This window comes from Gasterosteus aculeatus, chromosome 15, assembly GCF_964276395.1.
Source record: "Gasterosteus aculeatus chromosome 15, fGasAcu3.hap1.1, whole genome shotgun sequence".
NCBI classification, from domain to species: Eukaryota; Metazoa; Chordata; class Actinopteri; order Perciformes; family Gasterosteidae; genus Gasterosteus; species Gasterosteus aculeatus.
This window is the reverse complement of record NC_135703.1, coordinates 10969555-10988205: the sequence shown is the minus strand read 5'-3', so window position 1 is coordinate 10988205 and position 18651 is coordinate 10969555. Positions and strand designations below refer to the sequence as shown.

Sequence of the window (18651 nt, the reverse complement as noted above, 5' to 3'; positions counted from 1 at the left end):
TGTTACGCCACTGTGGAGTTGTTTGTGGAGCCTGCAGAGGGCAGCCTTTATCTATTGATAAGCAGAGGAGGGGTAACATTTACATTTATCATTTAGCTGACGCTTTTATCCACAGCGACTTACAATAAGGCCATTAAATCAAGAGGGGACAGAACCACATCAGCAAGATTCAAGAAGGCCGAACCACAAAAGGGCTAAAAGTAAGTGCTAATAAAGTGCTAACTAGTCCAGGTATAGTCGGTAGAGGTTGATTTCATATATTTGATAAAACAGTCTAGGTTGTGTTTTAGTTGCAACCGTAAATCAATGTCTCAGGCCACTGAGCACATATTCAATTGTAAATGTTACTAAAAAGGAATATGGCTTACAATTATTTGATGTGGGCTTTCTGGTGTTTGACAGGGAATCGCTTGTGATTTATTTTGTTTGTCTAACAGTTTAAAAACGAATAAATACAGCTAATATATATGAAGTAGAATTTCATGGTTTCTGAGGCCGAAAAGTAGCAACAGCAGCTTCAAGCACTCAAGATGGAACTTTTCTCGGTTGGTTTGAGTTTAGAAATAATCAAGTGTATGATTTTAATTAACATTTAGCAGAAATAAAACAGTTAAAAAAGAAATGTTTCTCACTGCACTCGTACCTTTTTCACCATTTGTTGGACTTGCTGTGTGCATTCTTCTAGACGAGGATTAAGTGTTATTGGATTTGTTGTTGACGTAGGCCTTGTTGTAGTGGACCGAGTCCACCTTGGATCTGTTCTCAGGTCAGCTGTGATGCTGTGACGGCAGCAGACTACAGAATTAACAAGACACGCTGACAACGTGCGACAATAGACATAGAAACTACTTGAGAAGCTAAAAACGAGAGCATGTCATGATTTTGGTGAACAGCTCTCCTGGTGCTGTAGTTGTAATTCCACTTATTCGTCGTTTAACTCCTTCCCATTATTCATTATCTACAAACATATATTAATAAATGAAATTCCACGTTTTAGAGGTTTGATTCTGCTTAAATTTCAGCCTTTTCAGTGCTTTAAGAATGCTTCTCTGGGCCAACAAGACATGTTCGCCATTAAAAGTCCTGACGTTAGGGCCATTGATCTGTGAACAGACAAGCCAGCCTGACGTGGTGGTAAGAGGACGTGTCAGCACGTTTCCTAAACACTGAGGACTGATGCTGCCTCTACAGTTCACCTCCTTTACTCGCTCACAGCAGAAATCTAAATCCAACATGTGTGCTCAGAAAGCACCCATTATTTCCCCGATCAATTCAAAATGTTTGGATTATACCGTTTTCCCATCTATAATTATTTAAAATATATGTATTCTAAATGCAAATCAAAAAGGTACCTGTTATATGAATGTGATCATTTGGAGTTGGGTAGTAATAACTCATAATGAGCCATGGAAGGAGAAGGTAATCAGTGCTGAGCCTCTTTAATTAGACCTGGCTGGCTGTGGAGAAGCAAAGGATAGGGATAATCCTTTTAGGCAACGCGTCCCTCGGATCAGTTAGTCAACATTTCCTGCCTCAGTCTGGAGTTCCTCAGTGAGAGACAGCAGCCTCATTTGATCGGACCCACGAGCTGTCCTCCGCCTCGGGCTCCTGTGGGACACGAGGGCCTACTGATCAGCCTCACTCACTCAGATATCTACGTTCACTCAGTGGGGGGAGGAGGAGGAGGGTTGTGGGAGCCGGGATACGGCCCAAACATTATTCAGGATGGAATGGTTAAAGAGGTTGATAAAAAACTTGTTTTCAAAGAAATTCAGGGTGTTCGTGAAGGACTACTGCAAGAGGAACGGACTGCTGACGCTCTCGGTTTTCGCTGTCGTGACGGGCTGTGCGCTGGGATTCGGCCTTAGATCGCTCAACCTGTCCACACAGGTGAGGACGGATAGAAAGTCACGTGCTACAGATTTCCATTTAACATTATGACCCTGGTAGAATGTGTTTGAGGTTGTAACGCTGTGTGCAAACGAACACAATGTTCGGGATGTGAAGTAACAGTCAGTCTGTGCTGTTCAATTCAGCTGTTAAAGCCACTTATGTAATAATGGGACACGAGGATAAGCAACGTACGGATAAGCCGAGAGTCAAGTACAACAAGGAAGCGCAGGTGTCAGAAGTGCTTAAAAAGTTAAAGCTGCTGTACATCAATAAATTGAGCACCACAGGAAACAGGTGTTTTTTATTTAAGAACCCAAAGAAAACGCAGCTCTCAGCTTTATGAACCTTTGTAGAATTTTTGCTTGCATATCGTCAAGTTTTCATTAAAAAAAGGGCAAATGGTTACTGTCCATTACCTGCTCAGCATCAAACATCAGACAGGCGCAGTTGCCAACTAGCTGGTGGACATAAGGGACAAAAGAGCTTTGTGTTGGATTTCAATGGAAGCAAAAGTCATTTGGTCCCTGCGCTCCTTAAAATAAGGTTTGCTTCAGATGTCACTCTCTCACACAGGCTAAGATCTACTTCTCCTTCCCCGGAGAACTGCTGATGAGGATGTTAAAGATGTTGATTCTGCCGCTCATCACCTCCAGGTAGGAAAAGTCCTCACCTCTGTGGCTCCAGACTAAAATATAACAGCCACGTCATAAAACTGACAATGAAAAATGATGAAAGGCATCCAAACAGTTAGAAAATATGTTGCGTCTGAATGCTCCATTGTCAAAGAAGTAAGATGAGTTCAAAGGTCACATTGTTTGATATTGTACTCCCGTGCAGTCTTATGTCAGGCCTGTCCGCCATGGACACCAGGGCAAGTGGTCGACTGGGCGTCCTGACCATCACCTACTACCTGTGGACCACCTTTATCGCCGTCATCGTCGGCATCGTACTGGTGCTCATCATCCATCCGGGGACTGGCTCAGAGAAAGACGGCCACCATTCACATTCAGGGCCTGTCATGACCTCGGCTGACGCTCTGCTGGACCTCATCAGGTAAATATGACGGACACAATCACATGTTGACAGAGAGAATACAGTAATGGGAACTCTGCCAGTCATTTACCGCGTTCCTACCAAGCTCTGTGGACTGTTTTCAAAATTGTATATCATGTTGCATATTATAATACGGGTAGATGATATCCAGCGTTCTGATTGGTTGAGAGTGAGTCACAAGGGGTACATTATTGAGCAATAATGTACAGATGTTGTTCACATTGACCGGAGCGTTCCGTATCACTGCGCACTCAAAGTACAACGTGATCTCCAAAACCGTAAAATGTATACGAAAATCTTGAACATACAAATTCGTAACCATACATACGAACTGGCGGTGGTTAACCACGCCCCTTGAGTGAACAACATGACGGACCATGTTGGATTCTTGAGTGAACGTCTCTACGCCACTTTGAGGGGGTTAAAGTTAGTATTGTATTCTTACAATTTAACATTGATTTCTCGTCAAAAATGCAATCATAACACATTTATTTTACATCGTTAGACTTCACAAAGTGTGTTTACGGGGTGCAGGTCCCCATTCACTTTGAATAGGGTGACGTCATTCGTTGCAGTCCGTATTTATTTAGTATGTATCACTACGAATTTGTATATTCAAGATTTTGAAGATCAGGCTGCAAAAGTTACTGCAAAGTAACAGGTGAGCTTTTTCCAATAATGTAACTGTTCGAGGGTTGCCGGGCCTCCGCTGCGCGTCGGGCCTCACACCACCCCCCAACTGTTATATTATTGAAGATAAAGTACAGCCTCTCGTACCTTATTGCTTTACCACAGCGTCAATATGTAGTTGTTGCATTATGTCTACTATAAGAATGACGGTCCGACCGCTTCTAAAGCATCACTTCTCTGAAAATGATTCCAGAAAATTTCCAAATATTAATCATTTAGATCTAGATTTGGTCTCACCACATATTGAGAATCTGACACACATTAACTATTTTGATCTTGGCTTAAAATCCCACAACAATGACCATCACATCCCCAAAACATGATTGCAGAAGTTTTGAGTTCAACATGCTATGGCATGTTTTTCTGATGCATTTATAACATGTGTAGTATCCATTGAGGTATTTAATGAGGTATAATATCCACATACCGGTACTGTGCAGTGAGAATGCACAACATACTCCATATGACGTCATTCCTACTATGAATTGATCTCTGTCCTCCCTCCACGAGGAGCACGAGTTTGGAGCTTGGCTAGCGGCTCAGTGCGGTTGTACTTCGGCACAGCAATGCTTTGAGCTAAATGCGGATGCCAGAAATGTTTGCGACAACTATGTAAACAGAGAGAAGGGACTATGAAACGCATACTAGTTTGAGGTCAGGACATTGTCATGATACAATAGGATGCATCCTCTGGGCACCATGAATGGGTGTATGTAAAGCAATCTATTAAATCGTTGTAATTTAAGAGACATTTCGCATATTGCACCTACAGAAACTCCTATAAATAATCTAAAAAAGTAAGAAGTTCATTGATCTTCCAGTCAACACAATCTTCTGCTTTAGGATCTCATGAGAGCTTCTTGTAGAACAATCAATTATTAAAGTAAACCAGCAACCAAATCAGGCTTTCCCCCCAAACCGGTTATTTATCGTCCTTTGTGTTCCTAAGCGGATTGCTCATTAGAAACAATAGAAGGACTTAAGGACATGTTTAGGATCCCTATTCCTGGAAAATATCCAATGACCGCGCTCTTCCCACCTTCATTTCCTCCTCAGGATGAAAGAAAAGCCGCCGCAGGTTTTTCAGGGGATTCTGGATTTTCACACTTCCTCTTATTTGTTCCTTTTTCCCGGATGAGGATTTGCTGGATTACACCCTTTAGTGATGGAAGTCAGTAAAGACCAATTCAATTATGTATGGATCCAGTTCTAACCTTGAGGCCTTGCTGTGCTCCCTCAGGAACTCTCTAATCACAAAACCTAAAGGGATCCGTCTGAATCCTGGGAGCTGAATAGCTCTCACAACGAAACGACGGAATATCAGAAATAATTGAATCGTCAGCGAGTAAAGCTTTCTAAAATTTTGGTCAGTGGTTACATTTGAGTAAAATTAAAAGAATATAATAAAAGAAACAAAATACTAGCATTAAATCAATTACTACGACATCAAAATCTAAACCTTTGCGTCAGCAGGGGAAACATTTCAGCATTATAAATGAAAACAGGGAAGAAGATGAAAAAGATGTCATGTACAAGACATTTTCAGTCTCAATCTAATGCAGCAGGTTGTCCGAAAATAGGAAGACACTTAATTGTGATCTCTTAAGCCTTCACTTTCCCAGAAGATTCTTATGCAATGTTGCTCTTTATTCTTGTCAGAGATCCACTAATACCTCCTCCTTAGACCTGATTATTACCAGTGAGCTGTGTCTCTTGCTGTGAGACCAAAGGTCGGGTGCACACTCTGACGTGTTTAATGAGCTTGTTTCATGGGATCAGTGCCATTGACGTGTGCTGTGTTAACACAGCTTGTCCTTGTACACCTTCCGCCACATGCGAAGGCCTCTCTCCGTGCTGCGTGAACATGCACTTTGTTGAGATTCTTATGTGTGTGTTTATGATTCCTTCCGTGAGATAAGTGTATGGTCTGAAGAAGATCTGAGGTTTCACATTCTTCATTCTTCGTTCTTTAGTATCACATTGTGTTCTTTGTACAGGTTATTCATACAGTTTTCCCCTCTGGATCGTATTGGGAACCTTTAGTGGCAACCACACTCCTGGCAATTGTTAGGAATCAGGAATCAGGAAACATTTATTAGCCAAAATATGTCAAACATACAAGGAATTTGTCTTGGCGGTTAGTGTGCAACAGTAGACAGACAAGACAACAGTGCACAAGTAATAAAATAAAGTGGAATGAAATGCTAATGCAATGGGTTAGTAGAATAAGGCTAAGCCTATGGGTTAGTAAAAAACAAGGGAATAAAGTTAAAAAAATGTAAATATCAAAAAGTTAAAAAGAAAAATATTAAGCATATAGTGCACTAACGAACAAGTAACAGACAAGAGACAAAGTGACAAGTGACGAGAGACACAGTTATTTGAGAATTTAACATGCAGTGCCTCTGTACCATATCATCTTAATGAAATAAGGTACTGTAGATTTATTGATACATTTTGCACATATATTTTATGTATTTGTCTGTATATTGTCTTTTATAGGAATATGATCCCGTCAAATCTAATTGAAGCAACGTTTCAGCAGGTTAGTAGACAAGACAAGGATTGTAAAATTCACTGATTTATGTCCAAAATGTACACATATTAACAAACCTCTGCGGTTCATCCAACTCCAGTACCGAACGGACCTGGTACCCATTGTACAGAACATCGACGAAAAAGACTCTCAAGCCAACTATGTGTATGTCATGCCCGACTACCACAACCCTCAGCTGGGCCACCCAGTCTTCCTGGAGATCACTCCAGCTCCAGACATCAAGTATAAAATCGTCCCCAGTACCAGCAAGGGCATGAACGTACTGGGGATTGTTATCTTCTCGGCCACCATGGGTGAGACCATCACACAGGGTCCCACGCTTCACATTATAAGCCAATAACATGAGCAACATGACGTCAGCCAACATGACACTTTTGTATCTTAATTTAATTAGAACAAGTTGATTGAGTAGTTGTTGTATCATATTCACTGGGGTATTACAGTCAGATGGTACTCTTCTGTTTGGAGTCAAATATTGGATAATTGTATTTATTTTCAAGTTAAAATCCTAATCTGTAAAATCTGTGTAAAAATATGTATTCATAGTAACTCTCAAATAAATGAAGGAGTAGACAAAATATGGATTATATGACATATCAAATAAGTACAAAGTAGCTGTTACTATTCATGATTTTAGTCATTATCAAACCTTTATTAGAGGTGACACATAAGATGGTACAAACTCACCTTTGATTGCACTGTTTGTTCTCAGGACTGCTGCTGGGCAAGATGGGAGAACGTGGAGCGCCGTTGGTCAACGTGTGCCAGTGCATAAACGAGTGCGTCATGAAGATTATTAACGCTGCCATGTGGTAAGTTCACACCCTCACACACCTTCACAAATAGACAAATCATGTCCATGACAACAGAGTTTGCACAGTAGGGATTATATCTAAATATAAATCTCACACAGTTAGAGAAGACTCAAATGTCCTTACTGCTTCCCCAAGGAGCTCATGAGTTGACTGGATTACTTTTAAGTGAATTCAGCAACTGCTGAATAACCGTAAGTGCAAATACATAGTTAGGCCCGGCTCATACACTATGGCCGTAAGTGGACACCTGACCATTGCACCTGCGTGTGATTTTTGGGAGATCCACTTTCAAAGGGATTAATCTGCTGATGTAACAGCCGCCAAGCTTCTTGAGCTTGGCTTCAGGGATTTTCTCCCGTCCAGCCTTGAGAGCATTAGCAAGGTCGGCCCCGGATGCTGGGGGAAAAGGCCAGACAGGGACTCACTGTTGACGATCTAGTTAATTCCATGTATGTATGAGGTTGAGGGCGCATCAGTTGAAAGTTCTTCCAAACCAAAGTCAGAAAAACGTTCTTTTTGGACCTTGCTTTTTGCACATTGTTCAGATCAAATTCATCATAAAAAAGCATGGTTTAATTTGTCATATCGAGTAGTGTTGAAATGCAGGGTGTCATAACTTGGAGGTTACGCTGAAAAATGATTCTCTTCTCTTCCCTCCTCCATGCAGGTACTTCCCCTTTGGTATTGTGTTCCTTGTGGCGGGGAAGATCCTGGACATGCACGATCCAGCTCACCTGGGAGAGAAGCTGGGCATGTACTTCATCACGGTGCTGTCTGGTTTGTTTGTGCACGGCCTCATCCTACTGCCTCTCTTCTACTATTTCTTCACGCGTAAAAACCCCTTCCCCTATATCCGAGGGTTGCTGCAGGCTCTTGTCATTGCACTGGCCACGTCATCAAGGTAAGAGGGATTGCAGTTCAGTTTGTTAATGGTTTTTGGTTGCCTGGCATTTTAGTTCTCCATTTTTAAATATTAAACATATACGAACCCACTGTGAGGACGTCCTACCATTTGGCATCGGTCACATTTGGGTGTAAAGTTGACTGAGTACCCCGGCCTGACCATTTGCTCTCGTTCTCTCCCTGTCAGCTCAGCTACGCTGCCCATCACCATGAAGTGTCTTCTGGAGAACTGTGGAGTGGACCGGCAGATTGCTCGCTTCGTGCTGCCTGTGGGAGCTACCATCAACATGGATGGGACGGCCCTGTATGAGGCAGTGGCGGCCATCTTTATCGCTCAGGTCAATGAGTACGAGTTGGACTTTGGCCAGCTGGTCACCATCAGGTGAGACTAATCACCAAGCACATTAATCTTCCACATAAAAAGTTATTTTTAACGAGCCGGTTCTGGTCTTTTCAGTATTACGGCCACGGCGGCTAGCATCGGGGCAGCTGGCATACCTCAAGCTGGTCTGGTTACCATGGTTATTGTCCTGACCTCAGTGGGGCTGCCGCCCGCTGACATCTCACTGATTGTGGCCATAGATTGGATTCTGTAAGTCCCACAGAAATGATCATATACAGAGCATATGTGGGTCTTGGGGGTTAATTAGGGTTTTTTCCTGTCGTTTTCAGTGACCGGTTCCGGACGATGATCAATGTTCTTGGCGATGCCTTGGCTGCTGGGATTATGGCTCATTTATGTAAGAAGGACTTTGAGAAGGCAGCTCGTACTACTGCGACTTCTAGTCCAGCTGAGGACAATAATGGAGGTGGCCCCAACCGGGTAAGAGGACTTTAAAGGACACATTTACATTTGGAACCACTAGAAGACTTGGTTTAAAATGTTAAGTGGTGTTAATTACGCAGAAACGATCAAAGCTACATTTTGGGAAAACAAGATGCAAGCAGCTCTGTGAGACAGCAAAGTTTAGAGGTAAATGCTAAAATTCCAAAATAAAGCGGCACTATTTGGACAAAGTAAGACCTGATGATGGTGCGAACACAGTGATTGCAGTAAGCACAGCTAAGAACTCAGCTAATCCACGTCGGGACTTCATCAAGGTTTGGAAAGCAGGATCTTCACTGGATAACACAAGCAGACAACACAATAGCTGTTGTTTTTTGAGTCCCGCCCACAAAAAGACCAAATAGATAAATGTCCTAATTGAAATGTTTGGTTGTTATCATTCATGTAAGTGGATGAAGTTATGTTGTCATGGCCTTTAAATATGAAATCTTGACTTTGATGTAGTTTTTTCTAAAAAAGTAACTTTCTTAGGGCATTTGCTGTTTAGTAGACCCATGTTCTTACTTTTTCTCTATAGATAGATTTTTCAAACTATTTAGAGATACAACTTAATCTTCACCATACTTATCATTTGGTTATTTTGTTGGTGAATAATTAGTGGATGGTTGGCTTTTTGAACATCAACATGCTGGTAAATTGTATTACCGCGTCTGTACTTTTATAATCTGTGTGAATAGTTAGTGCTGCCACTACTAACAGTGCTTATTATAGAGGACATTTTTCATATAAAAATATATAATGGCGATGAAAGTTTATAACAAAAAACCCCTCAGAGATCTACTTTCACCATCTTTTTAACTGTACTGCTGGTGACTTCTCCCCCACAGAGAGACACAGTAATCTCCTTTGGCAATCAGAGCGTAGCGATGTCTGATGCACCTCTGATCGCACATCGCTGCGATTACGTGTATGAGGTGGATGGAGAGAGCGTGATGGAGAGACCTTTGGCCTGCTACAACCTCTGCCAAGTTTAAGACACTCTAACGGGATGGACATTGATGGACACTGCCTTCTAACGCACACAGAATTGTCTCTTTGGATTAAAGAGACCATCATCTGATGCCTGAAAAGTCTGCTTTGGTTAAAATCCTGCTGTTTTTCTGTCATAAAACAGACCAGAGGTGTTGCAATGTGTTGTCAGGGTTTTAACGGCTTGACTGTATTTTGCATGTGCCACGCTGAAAACAGAAAACTTAATAACTCCACACATTGCATGTTTCCATTCCGTTCTGACTGGAAGGAAACGCATTAAGTTTCACATACAACCTAAATCTTAAACGGATACTCTGCATGCACCTGAAGCAACGACTTAGATGGATTTTAGTGTTTATCAGTCAGCGGTGACGCTGAAGACAGTCTTATACCTGTTGAGCTAACTCCTAGCTTAAATCAACAGCTCCTAACGAAGTTTGATCAGGGTTTTGAGTTGCCTTAACGTGATCTTGGTTTTTGACAATAATTCGGAGAACCTGAAAGACTTGAAAGTAAACAAAAACTCGTAAAAGGAGCAAATGTATTTTGTTGAAGTGAACCTTTATGTTATGACTTCGTATTTACGGATATTTATTAAGCAAACATACTATATTTAAAATTTTTATACATATGTTTTGAATTTATTTTCTAATAAAAACTTACTGCACTCGAAGACCCGTCAATGTGTTCTTTTCTTAATTGTGCAAAAGAAAGGGGGCTTGAACTGTACTGTGTCAGCTATGGGAAAGAGGAGTGGGATATTTATTCAAAAAGAAATGTCTGCTTTTACCAGAAGGAATGCAGAGACATTCTGGAAAGGCTACTCATTTGCCAGTAGAGGAAAGCAGCCTGTTTGAGCAGAACTCAAACAATGGTCTTCATTGTTCTGCAGGGACGAGCCATGACATCTTTAAAATGTTCTTTCCCAATCATTAGAAATAGTTTTTAGAGGCCAGCTCATACATTCATTTGGGATAACTTTATCCTTCATACAACTGGTGGAATGTAAATGCAAGGAGCCACTAAAGTAGTGGAAAATGTAATGGTTTTGTCATGTGATCTCAAATGGTTTCTCTCACTTAATGTGCGTTAGCTTGCTGAGAAGTAAAGTAGGAAATATAGGGGCTGAAAGACGACAAGCAAACCATTGAAATAAACGTAATTGAATACAATTTCTTATGCAAGTTTCTTATTCTCCTATGTCATATTTGGCGATAAAACGGCAAATTCACACAACTCTTAAGTGAAATTTAATAATTTCAGTTCTGAAAACATGTTTTGATGATCCAATGTTAGAGGACATTTAAATGGACTTCAACTTAGTGTCATTCATAACCAAGAAAACAAAATTAACCTTTAAAAACACTGCAATAATTAACAAGCATAACCGCATACATTGTCAAATAAATATTTACGCCTCCTCTGATGTAAAATACACCATTCCCACTTATAAATTAAGGCAGAATGCAGTTCAATCTGACGACTCCTAAAACAAATTCACTTGCAACCTTTCCTGCAATTCCAACTATACTGCTGAAAAAACTGAGCAGTAAACAAAATGTCAGTAGAAAATAGAAATTATAAAAAAAAAAAAAAAAAAGATGACAGTCCACAACTACAAAAACGTTCCATTACTTGCTGCAAGCAAGCCTTGAAATATTGCACAAAAATAAGATTGAATTGTTCATTCAAAAAGCACTTTTAAGACCAAAATGAATGTTGAAATGGGAATACTCCTTTTGGCATTTAACAAAGCATCAGGGGAATTATTGCTAGGGATTTTCTTTTTAAAGCAAATATCCAAAAATGTGAAACGTTAGTTGGCAAAAATGATTTGATATATTTGTAACTGTCCAATTTATAGTCAGGTTAATTCAAGAACTATGACCGTTGATGGTAAATGGTCCACTTGTCGATCCTCTTGGAGAACAAGACAACTTACCAAATGAACCGCATTTAAAAGATGGGCTGTGATACGTCCAATTATCTTTTTTAAAGGGTTCATATAAGAAATGTTTCATTGAGGCAGCAAACAAACCCTCCCAAGTTAAAAGGTATCACTGTTGGACAATAATCAGATTAATGGATTTGGGTGAATTACTCCCAAATAGGTGGGTATCAAAACAGATTGACTGAGCCAGGTGTCAACTCACAGCTGCTGAAAAGCCGCCCACATTCAGCTTCAACTTGCTAATCATGCAACTCTTCAGTGGTTCAAATGTATCTGGCAAACTTGGAAAACTTGAAATGTCTTCAAGTGTATGTACAGGTTGAATAATCTCCAACCATCATTGGTCCGTATATTTTCTTTCAAAATAACTGACAATTAAAAGCTTCTCTTCAAACACTTTTCTGGAAACGCCCTTTTTACTAACCACAGATCTATCAACACTGCAGATTTGCGTCAAGTAAAAGAATAGAACATCCAAACCAAATAAGAAAAAGGCAAATAAAAATAAACCAAACAAAACTTTTGGCGAAAAGAAATAAAATTTAATGGTTTATGCTCAAATTGAAACAACCAAAAGAAAGGAAGAAAAGAAAGAAAATCCAAACTTAACAAAAGGCCATGAATTAGTCTCCAAACTTGACATAAGCGCTCGTTAAAACAAGTTTGTAACAAACACCGAGAAAAAAATAAAAAAATAATAATAATACTTCAAACAAAAAAACAAATTAACTGAAAATAAAATTAGAAATAAACCAAATACATGCTGAGGTTAAGTGACATTGCGCTCAGTCAGTTTTCATATATACATAAAATAAGCTTAGTACCGCTTAAAAATAGGTATTACTTTACCTTAAATCTACTCAGAAAAGTTATCTTGGGTAATAAGATCAAAATCTCTTCCTGCCTTTGGTCCATCTCAACTCCCTACTCATTGACTGGGGTTCATATTCAAAAAGGGACCCTCCTGAAATACAACTTATAATGAAAAAAAAACCTTTACACCGGGATGAGACAAACATCGCAAAAGCTTGTTATGCTTGATATTGTTAACCTGGTATGAGCAAAAGTCATAGAGCAACATAAAAAACGCCTGGTTTCCATAGTAACCAAAAGCAGACTAGTAAGAAGTGCTTTACCCTTAGATGGACTCCAGAAGGTGAATGGTCATTTAGGCCTGTAATGCCATTGGGTGATAATTGAATTCATCCATTTTTACTCTACAATGAGGATCCAGGACAGACCACTTCTTTTTCCAAAACAAAAACAACCAAAGAATTGGTCCTCACCTTCTTTAAGCCTAAATCATCCACAAAAACAATTTGCGAGGCTTTCCTTGTCACCTATATTTTCCCCCGAGTGCACTGCCCAGAAACATTTGCGTGCCTCATTTATCGAGTCTCCTCTGTTATACATGCAACACATATAGACAGTAGATTTTTAGATCATTTTTGAAAGTTATCTTGGGGGTACCTTGGGATATTACCCTCTAAATCCTTCACAAAAAAATTAAAACTACATATAGTGTCCTCGAGGAGTGTAAAGATGAAGAAAAACGACAACAATCAGCCTAAAACACTCTTTTTGACAAGTACAAAAGGTGCAGAAGAGTGAACATGAACACACTAAAACTCAATACTGAATTTTTCTAGATTATAAACCCCGTTCTGTTCACTGCTTTAAACATCTGGCGCATAGGTCTTTTCACCTAACCCTCCTGTACACCGATTGTCCGCCTCCCTCTACTTGTGGCCCTTGCTCGTCTTGAAGGACACTTGCAGCATCTTGTCTCCGAGCCGGTAGCCGTTCAGACTGGCTATGGCCATGGCAGCCTCCTCGTAATTAGTCATGGTAACGAAGCCAAAGCCCTTGCACTTGTTGGTGTTGAAGTCGCGGATCACCTTGACGTTGGTGACGGCGCCGAAGGGCCCGAACATCTGCCAAAGGATGCTCTCGTCTGCGTCCTGGCCCAGGTTGTAGATGAAGATGCACCAGCCGGAGGTGGAGTTCCCAGGAACGCTGACACTTCCTACACCACCCATGTGATCGACGCTCATGGGGGAGAACCTGGGAATGAGATTGTTTGCTTGTGGATTAATCACCACAACAGTTTAATAAATAATCTGTCAATTGATAAATGCATATTTCACAGGTTAATATGTTATTTTCTTGATTGTTTGGTTTGTAAAATGTCCAACATCACAAAGCCCAGTGAACTTTTTCAAATGTCTGATGTTGCCAAAACAGCCCATAATGCAATGATATTCTGTTTACTTTTGTAGTACGCAGTAAAGCTCTTCCAGTGACAACCCAAGCAGTGTGGTTTGTAATACAGCCAGAAACAAGTTATATGGATGATTTAATAAGCAGTCTTTATATCTGTATATTTCATATTACAGTCTCTATATTTCATCCTTTTGATACTTTAAACTGTTTTATCGACCTGTTTCCATAATTTTTTTTTACCTCTGATGTTGCATTCCTTGTAATTAATTTCACATTAATTAATTAATTTTGTAATTAATTCAAGGCTAAAATTAAAAAGAAAAGAAAATTAACTTAAGCAAACTTAAAAGTTCACAACTGCTCTTACCTAAACCGCTGAGTCTGGTGGTGTACGGGTCCTCCGAAGCGTCTGGACTGGTTGTGGTAGAGCTGAGAGATGATCTGCGTGTTCTTCGCCTGGTTTGGGTTGGCAGCAAACTTCACTGTGATTGGCTCAGAGGCTCCGGGTGGCTTTTGACCATTAAGGTTTTTGACGGCCTCCTCTGCCTCGGCCCGCTTGTCAAACCTTATAAAAGCCACCCCACGGGACGCACCTGGATACGAGACAACAGCGGGTGAATGTCTATTCTGATACAAGCAGCAAAATTACTCCCCTTTTAAATTTTTTTTAAAGTTATGGGTTACTGAAGAGGATTTACCTGATGTACCCGTGGCCTGGTCAACAAGTACGCGGGAGTTGATGATGTGTCCGAAACGTGAGAACATGTCCTCTACATCCTTCTGGGTCATAGACTTTGGCAGTCCGCTGATATACAGGTTGGCATCCTTTATTGTGTCAGAGCTGGGCCGTGCGAATGAAACCTAGCAACAGGAAGCGACATTTGCCCATTTAAAACTCTGAGTCACAATTACAAAACAAGGACACACCAAAAAAAATACTGTTGATATTTTAGCCATTTTTAAAAATGTATTTACATGGCCAATGTGTTTTATATGGAAAACTTTTGAATTTAAAAAGAAAAACTGCATCAAATGTCTGATAATTATACCAACCAAAATGTAAAATGTTCTAGTTTGGAATTGAACGCACAAAACATCGATTTAACGTAATTTGTCAAATAAAATAAATAAAATTATAGTCAGACCCCTATATGTCCGATAGGGCATTAATTGAGCTGTAAAAGCAGTATTCTTCCTCGGGCTGACATGTACTAACTAGTTAACGGACAGCACAAGAGCCACACGAGAGTTATATGACATACCACCTTTGGTTTGAGAATTGTAGAACACCTTGTTGCACGTTACCTTGATAGTTTTGGACTGTAGCCTTAGTCCATTCAGTGTACTGATAGCTCTTTCTGCATCACTAGGGTTAAGATAGTTAACAAATCCGTACCCTAAACTGTGGCCTAGAGAAAAAAAAAGGAAAACAATAAAATAAAACAAAAAAACGTTGTATAGTTCAAAAAAACTTCAAACAAATAGGTTTTTAAAAACAAAATTTTAACATTGCATGCTAGTCTACACAAACAAACAAATGGACTGCCCACTCGAATAAATGAAACAAGTATAGGGTGGTGGAAAGACTGAGCAAACTACTATTCAACTCAAAGGAATTTCAAATAAAAATAACTTAAAAATCACTAATGGCGAAAAAAGCCAGAAAACAGGCTTCCAGTTGGTATCCTTCAAATGTAAATCATTAAAAGAAATGAGTGAATGGCCAAACTATTTTTAAGTCATTAAGCTGACCCACCATTGATGTATTCAGAGGGTTGTTTATTTGCCATTTAAAACAAATGATTGTGTTTCAGGGTCCATCTGGTCTGTCACAGGTGTTATTGCCTCAGAGAGTCGCATACCTGCAACTTTGTCTCGAATCAGCTTTGCAGACTCCACCTCTCCGATGCTGCTGAAGAGGCTCCGCAGCTCGTCCTGCGTCATGCTCTGAGGCAGGTAGTTCACAATCAGGTTGGTCTTGGAGTCCTTGCCCTCGTCCTCTCCCATGAGGTCTTCATAACCGTTCGACATGTTGTACACCTCCTGTAGGTCGGCCAGGCGGCCGGACAACGCAAAGCAGGATAAGTACACAGGGTTGGTAGAACTAGAGCGAAAAAACAATTTGCAGAATAATTGATGGATGGAAAATTGTCTGGTTGACCAATTGTGGCTGTCGTTTTGAAACATTAAAAAGAAATTATACAACCACGTGCCTGGAATCAGACTGCAAATTAATGTAGTAGCAACAAAAAAGTCCCTACTCTACCAGCATGAAATTGAATCAATGAAATTGCTTGCAATAGAAGAATTTGCAAAGTAACTTGTTTTACCCCAAAAATAAGTTTAGTTAAAATTAGTTTAGTTAGGATAATGTCAAGTGACTGTAACAAGAATGAAACCTTAGTTAAAAAATACACACGTTACAGCTATCTGTTCAGAAGAGCATGACATGACGGACATATTTGCTGTCTGTAATGGGATCAGGTCTAAAAGGGAAACCGTGTAGAAGGCGACCTGACAGAGGGCCATTCATGCAAGAGAACGGTTGTGATTGTGTATTCTGGTGGGTAAGGCACTCTGCCTGAGAGGATGAATGAGAGTCCTGTATTTAACTGGTAAACATGGGCATAGCTGGGGAGAGCTGGCACGTGGGAGTGCTTTGGAGTTCTCTTATGCTTACTCAAATAATAAATCCTTAGTTCCAGGATAAATAAAAAGAGATCCCTATGTGCAGTCACCACATCCACAGAGAATGTTTAACAGGGCAATGGGAAATCTTTGGAGATTAGACATGTACTGCAACCAAATATCTTACTATGCTACAATTGCATATTAGGTTCCACAACATCTAAAATATCTGATCATACTGCAAGCATTCATTTGATGAGGACATATACTGCAGTGCTGTTTGAAATGAGAAAGATGTGATACTCACTTTCAAATATTTAATGTGTCCTCGACGAACTGCCATGAAGACACTTCACTGCTCCTGAGGCTGAAGACCAAATCAGATCAACTCAGTATGGTAGGTGGTAGGGAACTAACATCTGAAGATCGTCACACTAAGAGGACATACACTTGATGCAGCTGAACACAACATTGCCAAACATTAAGTAAAGGTTCCGAGGGGCCATATAGAAGTCGGTAAGAAATCCTTTTCTAGTGTAAAGGGGCTCTTCCAGTGAGTCCTGTCTTTAATGTTGTGTTAGATGCAAATGAATGACTCGGATTACTTGTCTAGCTCTGCTTATCATTGCATGAGTACATACGTTTCCTGTATACGGGTGTAAAAAACTTGGTATTGGTATTAAACCATTTGGTTCAGTATACAATATCCTCTCAGGCCGCCCTGTGTCCCAAATAGCGGTTTATGTCAAGTACAGAAATACACAGTGCAGAAATTCTGGAGCGGGCTTTAACCTGGAACGTTTTTGACAATGCTCCAGCAGTGGTCAGTAGCATCACTGTAAATACACTTATTTACAATGTACATCACCAGATGTGTCAATTATCCAATACAATGTTGCATGACATGTGCATTTGTGTCAGTCTGCTGTGCCCACGGATTAGAAATAATTAAAAAAATGCTGTATTGATAAATATCCATTGGAAAGAGGCGTGTCAGACTGGTGCTGTGGCACAAGGGTCAGGTCAGAATTTAGTAAATTGCCACAATGTACTGTGAAAAGGGTCTTCAAGGGTCTCACATCTCGGCCTGATTTCTCTAGAAGAGCAACTTCATTTTGCACGGAGCCAACAGCTGCAGCGGTCGCAAAGGGGCGGATGTTGGTGCTGTTGTAGGTGGTCCTGTCACGTTAACCTGTTAACCGTTAGTTCGGGTTAACGGATCAGGTTGTCCCGTTATTGACAGCCAACAGACCGGTGCTCTGCCTCCACGAACCGAGCTTTGAAAACATTTGGGACAATGTTTGTCTTTGGCTACCGGGACAAGAGAAGAAGGGCAATTTCGCGAGTTATCTCGAAATCGTAAAAGAAAAAAAAAAGGTGCCGAGGCCTGTTTAGCGTTACTAGCATACGTAAACTAACGGTAGTCCGCTACATGCTCACTCCCACCTCTAACGACAAAGGGTAAGGTGTCCGTGTCCCACTAGCTTCTACAATAACAGTTATTCATATTACGAGTCGGCATTACATTGCACATGGATAGACACAACGATTATGTCACACAATAAATAAATCCCGTGTCAGTGTCTCGCCAGTTGGCTAACGCAAAGCACCGGGGCCCTATTTTGAAGAACGTCGGATGGATACGTCTATGCCACGGCGCTCAAACCCCACCGGCCTGCTAACAGGCCACGGAGGCTAGCGTTAGCCGTCGCTAGCTAACCAACCGCTCCGAGGCCGAGAGAGCGGCATGGAAGTCATTCGCATTTAACTAACCAGCACATATCAGCGCATACAGCTGAACAGTTCTGAGAAACATTCATCAACGTGTAAAGCAGTACCAGCGTTTGGCGTGTAGTTGCTGTTTCTGCTCCCTTCTCCTGTTTGTCCCTTCTGGGCGACGTTCAATTTCCCCCAAGTCAGCTTCACGTAGTAACGGTAAAGAATTCGAGGAAGAAGCTGCGTGACAAAGCCTGCCACGCCCACTCACGTCCAGCCACGCCTCTGCAGAACAGACAGCCGTTGTTGAGCCAATCAGGTGGGAGCGTCAGCCCTTTGGCCAGCAGTCGCTCTGAGGCCCCTATAAAAGGTCAGCTGATAAGGCGCGTGTTATAGTCTGTTT

The 18651-nt window shown here is 40.8% G+C and overlaps 2 protein-coding genes across 6 annotated transcripts; one reads left to right on the top strand and one right to left on the bottom strand.

Annotated features, from left to right (window-relative positions):
• The first annotated feature begins 1535 nt into the window (after window positions 1-1535).
• Window positions 1536-10397, top strand: slc1a8b (solute carrier family 1 member 8b). The gene is made up of 11 exons (XM_040200454.2): window positions 1536-1890; window positions 2467-2546; window positions 2731-2946; window positions 6139-6181; window positions 6273-6486; window positions 6906-7005; window positions 7676-7909; window positions 8099-8293; window positions 8369-8503; window positions 8584-8734; window positions 9586-10397. The coding sequence occupies exons 1-11, from the start codon at window positions 1726-1728 to the stop codon at window positions 9730-9732; spliced, it is 1680 nt and encodes a 559-aa protein (XP_040056388.1). The 5' UTR covers window positions 1536-1725; the 3' UTR covers window positions 9733-10397.
• Window positions 10398-10963: 566 nt separating this feature from the next.
• Window positions 10964-18551, bottom strand: elavl1a (ELAV like RNA binding protein 1a). 5 transcript variants are annotated; one of them, XM_040200460.2, is made up of 7 exons: window positions 18371-18551; window positions 16840-16899; window positions 15767-15947; window positions 15210-15313; window positions 14603-14765; window positions 14272-14497; window positions 10964-13745 (listed from the first exon to the last, which is right to left on the bottom strand). In XM_040200460.2, the coding sequence occupies exons 2-7, from the start codon at window positions 16873-16875 to the stop codon at window positions 13421-13423; spliced, it is 1035 nt and encodes a 344-aa protein (XP_040056394.1). In that variant the 5' UTR covers window positions 16876-16899; window positions 18371-18551; the 3' UTR covers window positions 10964-13420. The 5 variants fall into 5 exon arrangements, with proteins under 5 accessions (XP_040056394.1, XP_040056393.1, XP_040056395.1 ...); XM_040200459.2 differs by having other exon boundaries at window positions 15767-15959; window positions 18371-18531; XM_040200461.2 differs by lacking the exon at window positions 16840-16899 and having other exon boundaries at window positions 18371-18503.
• Window positions 18552-18651: the final 100 nt, after the last annotated feature.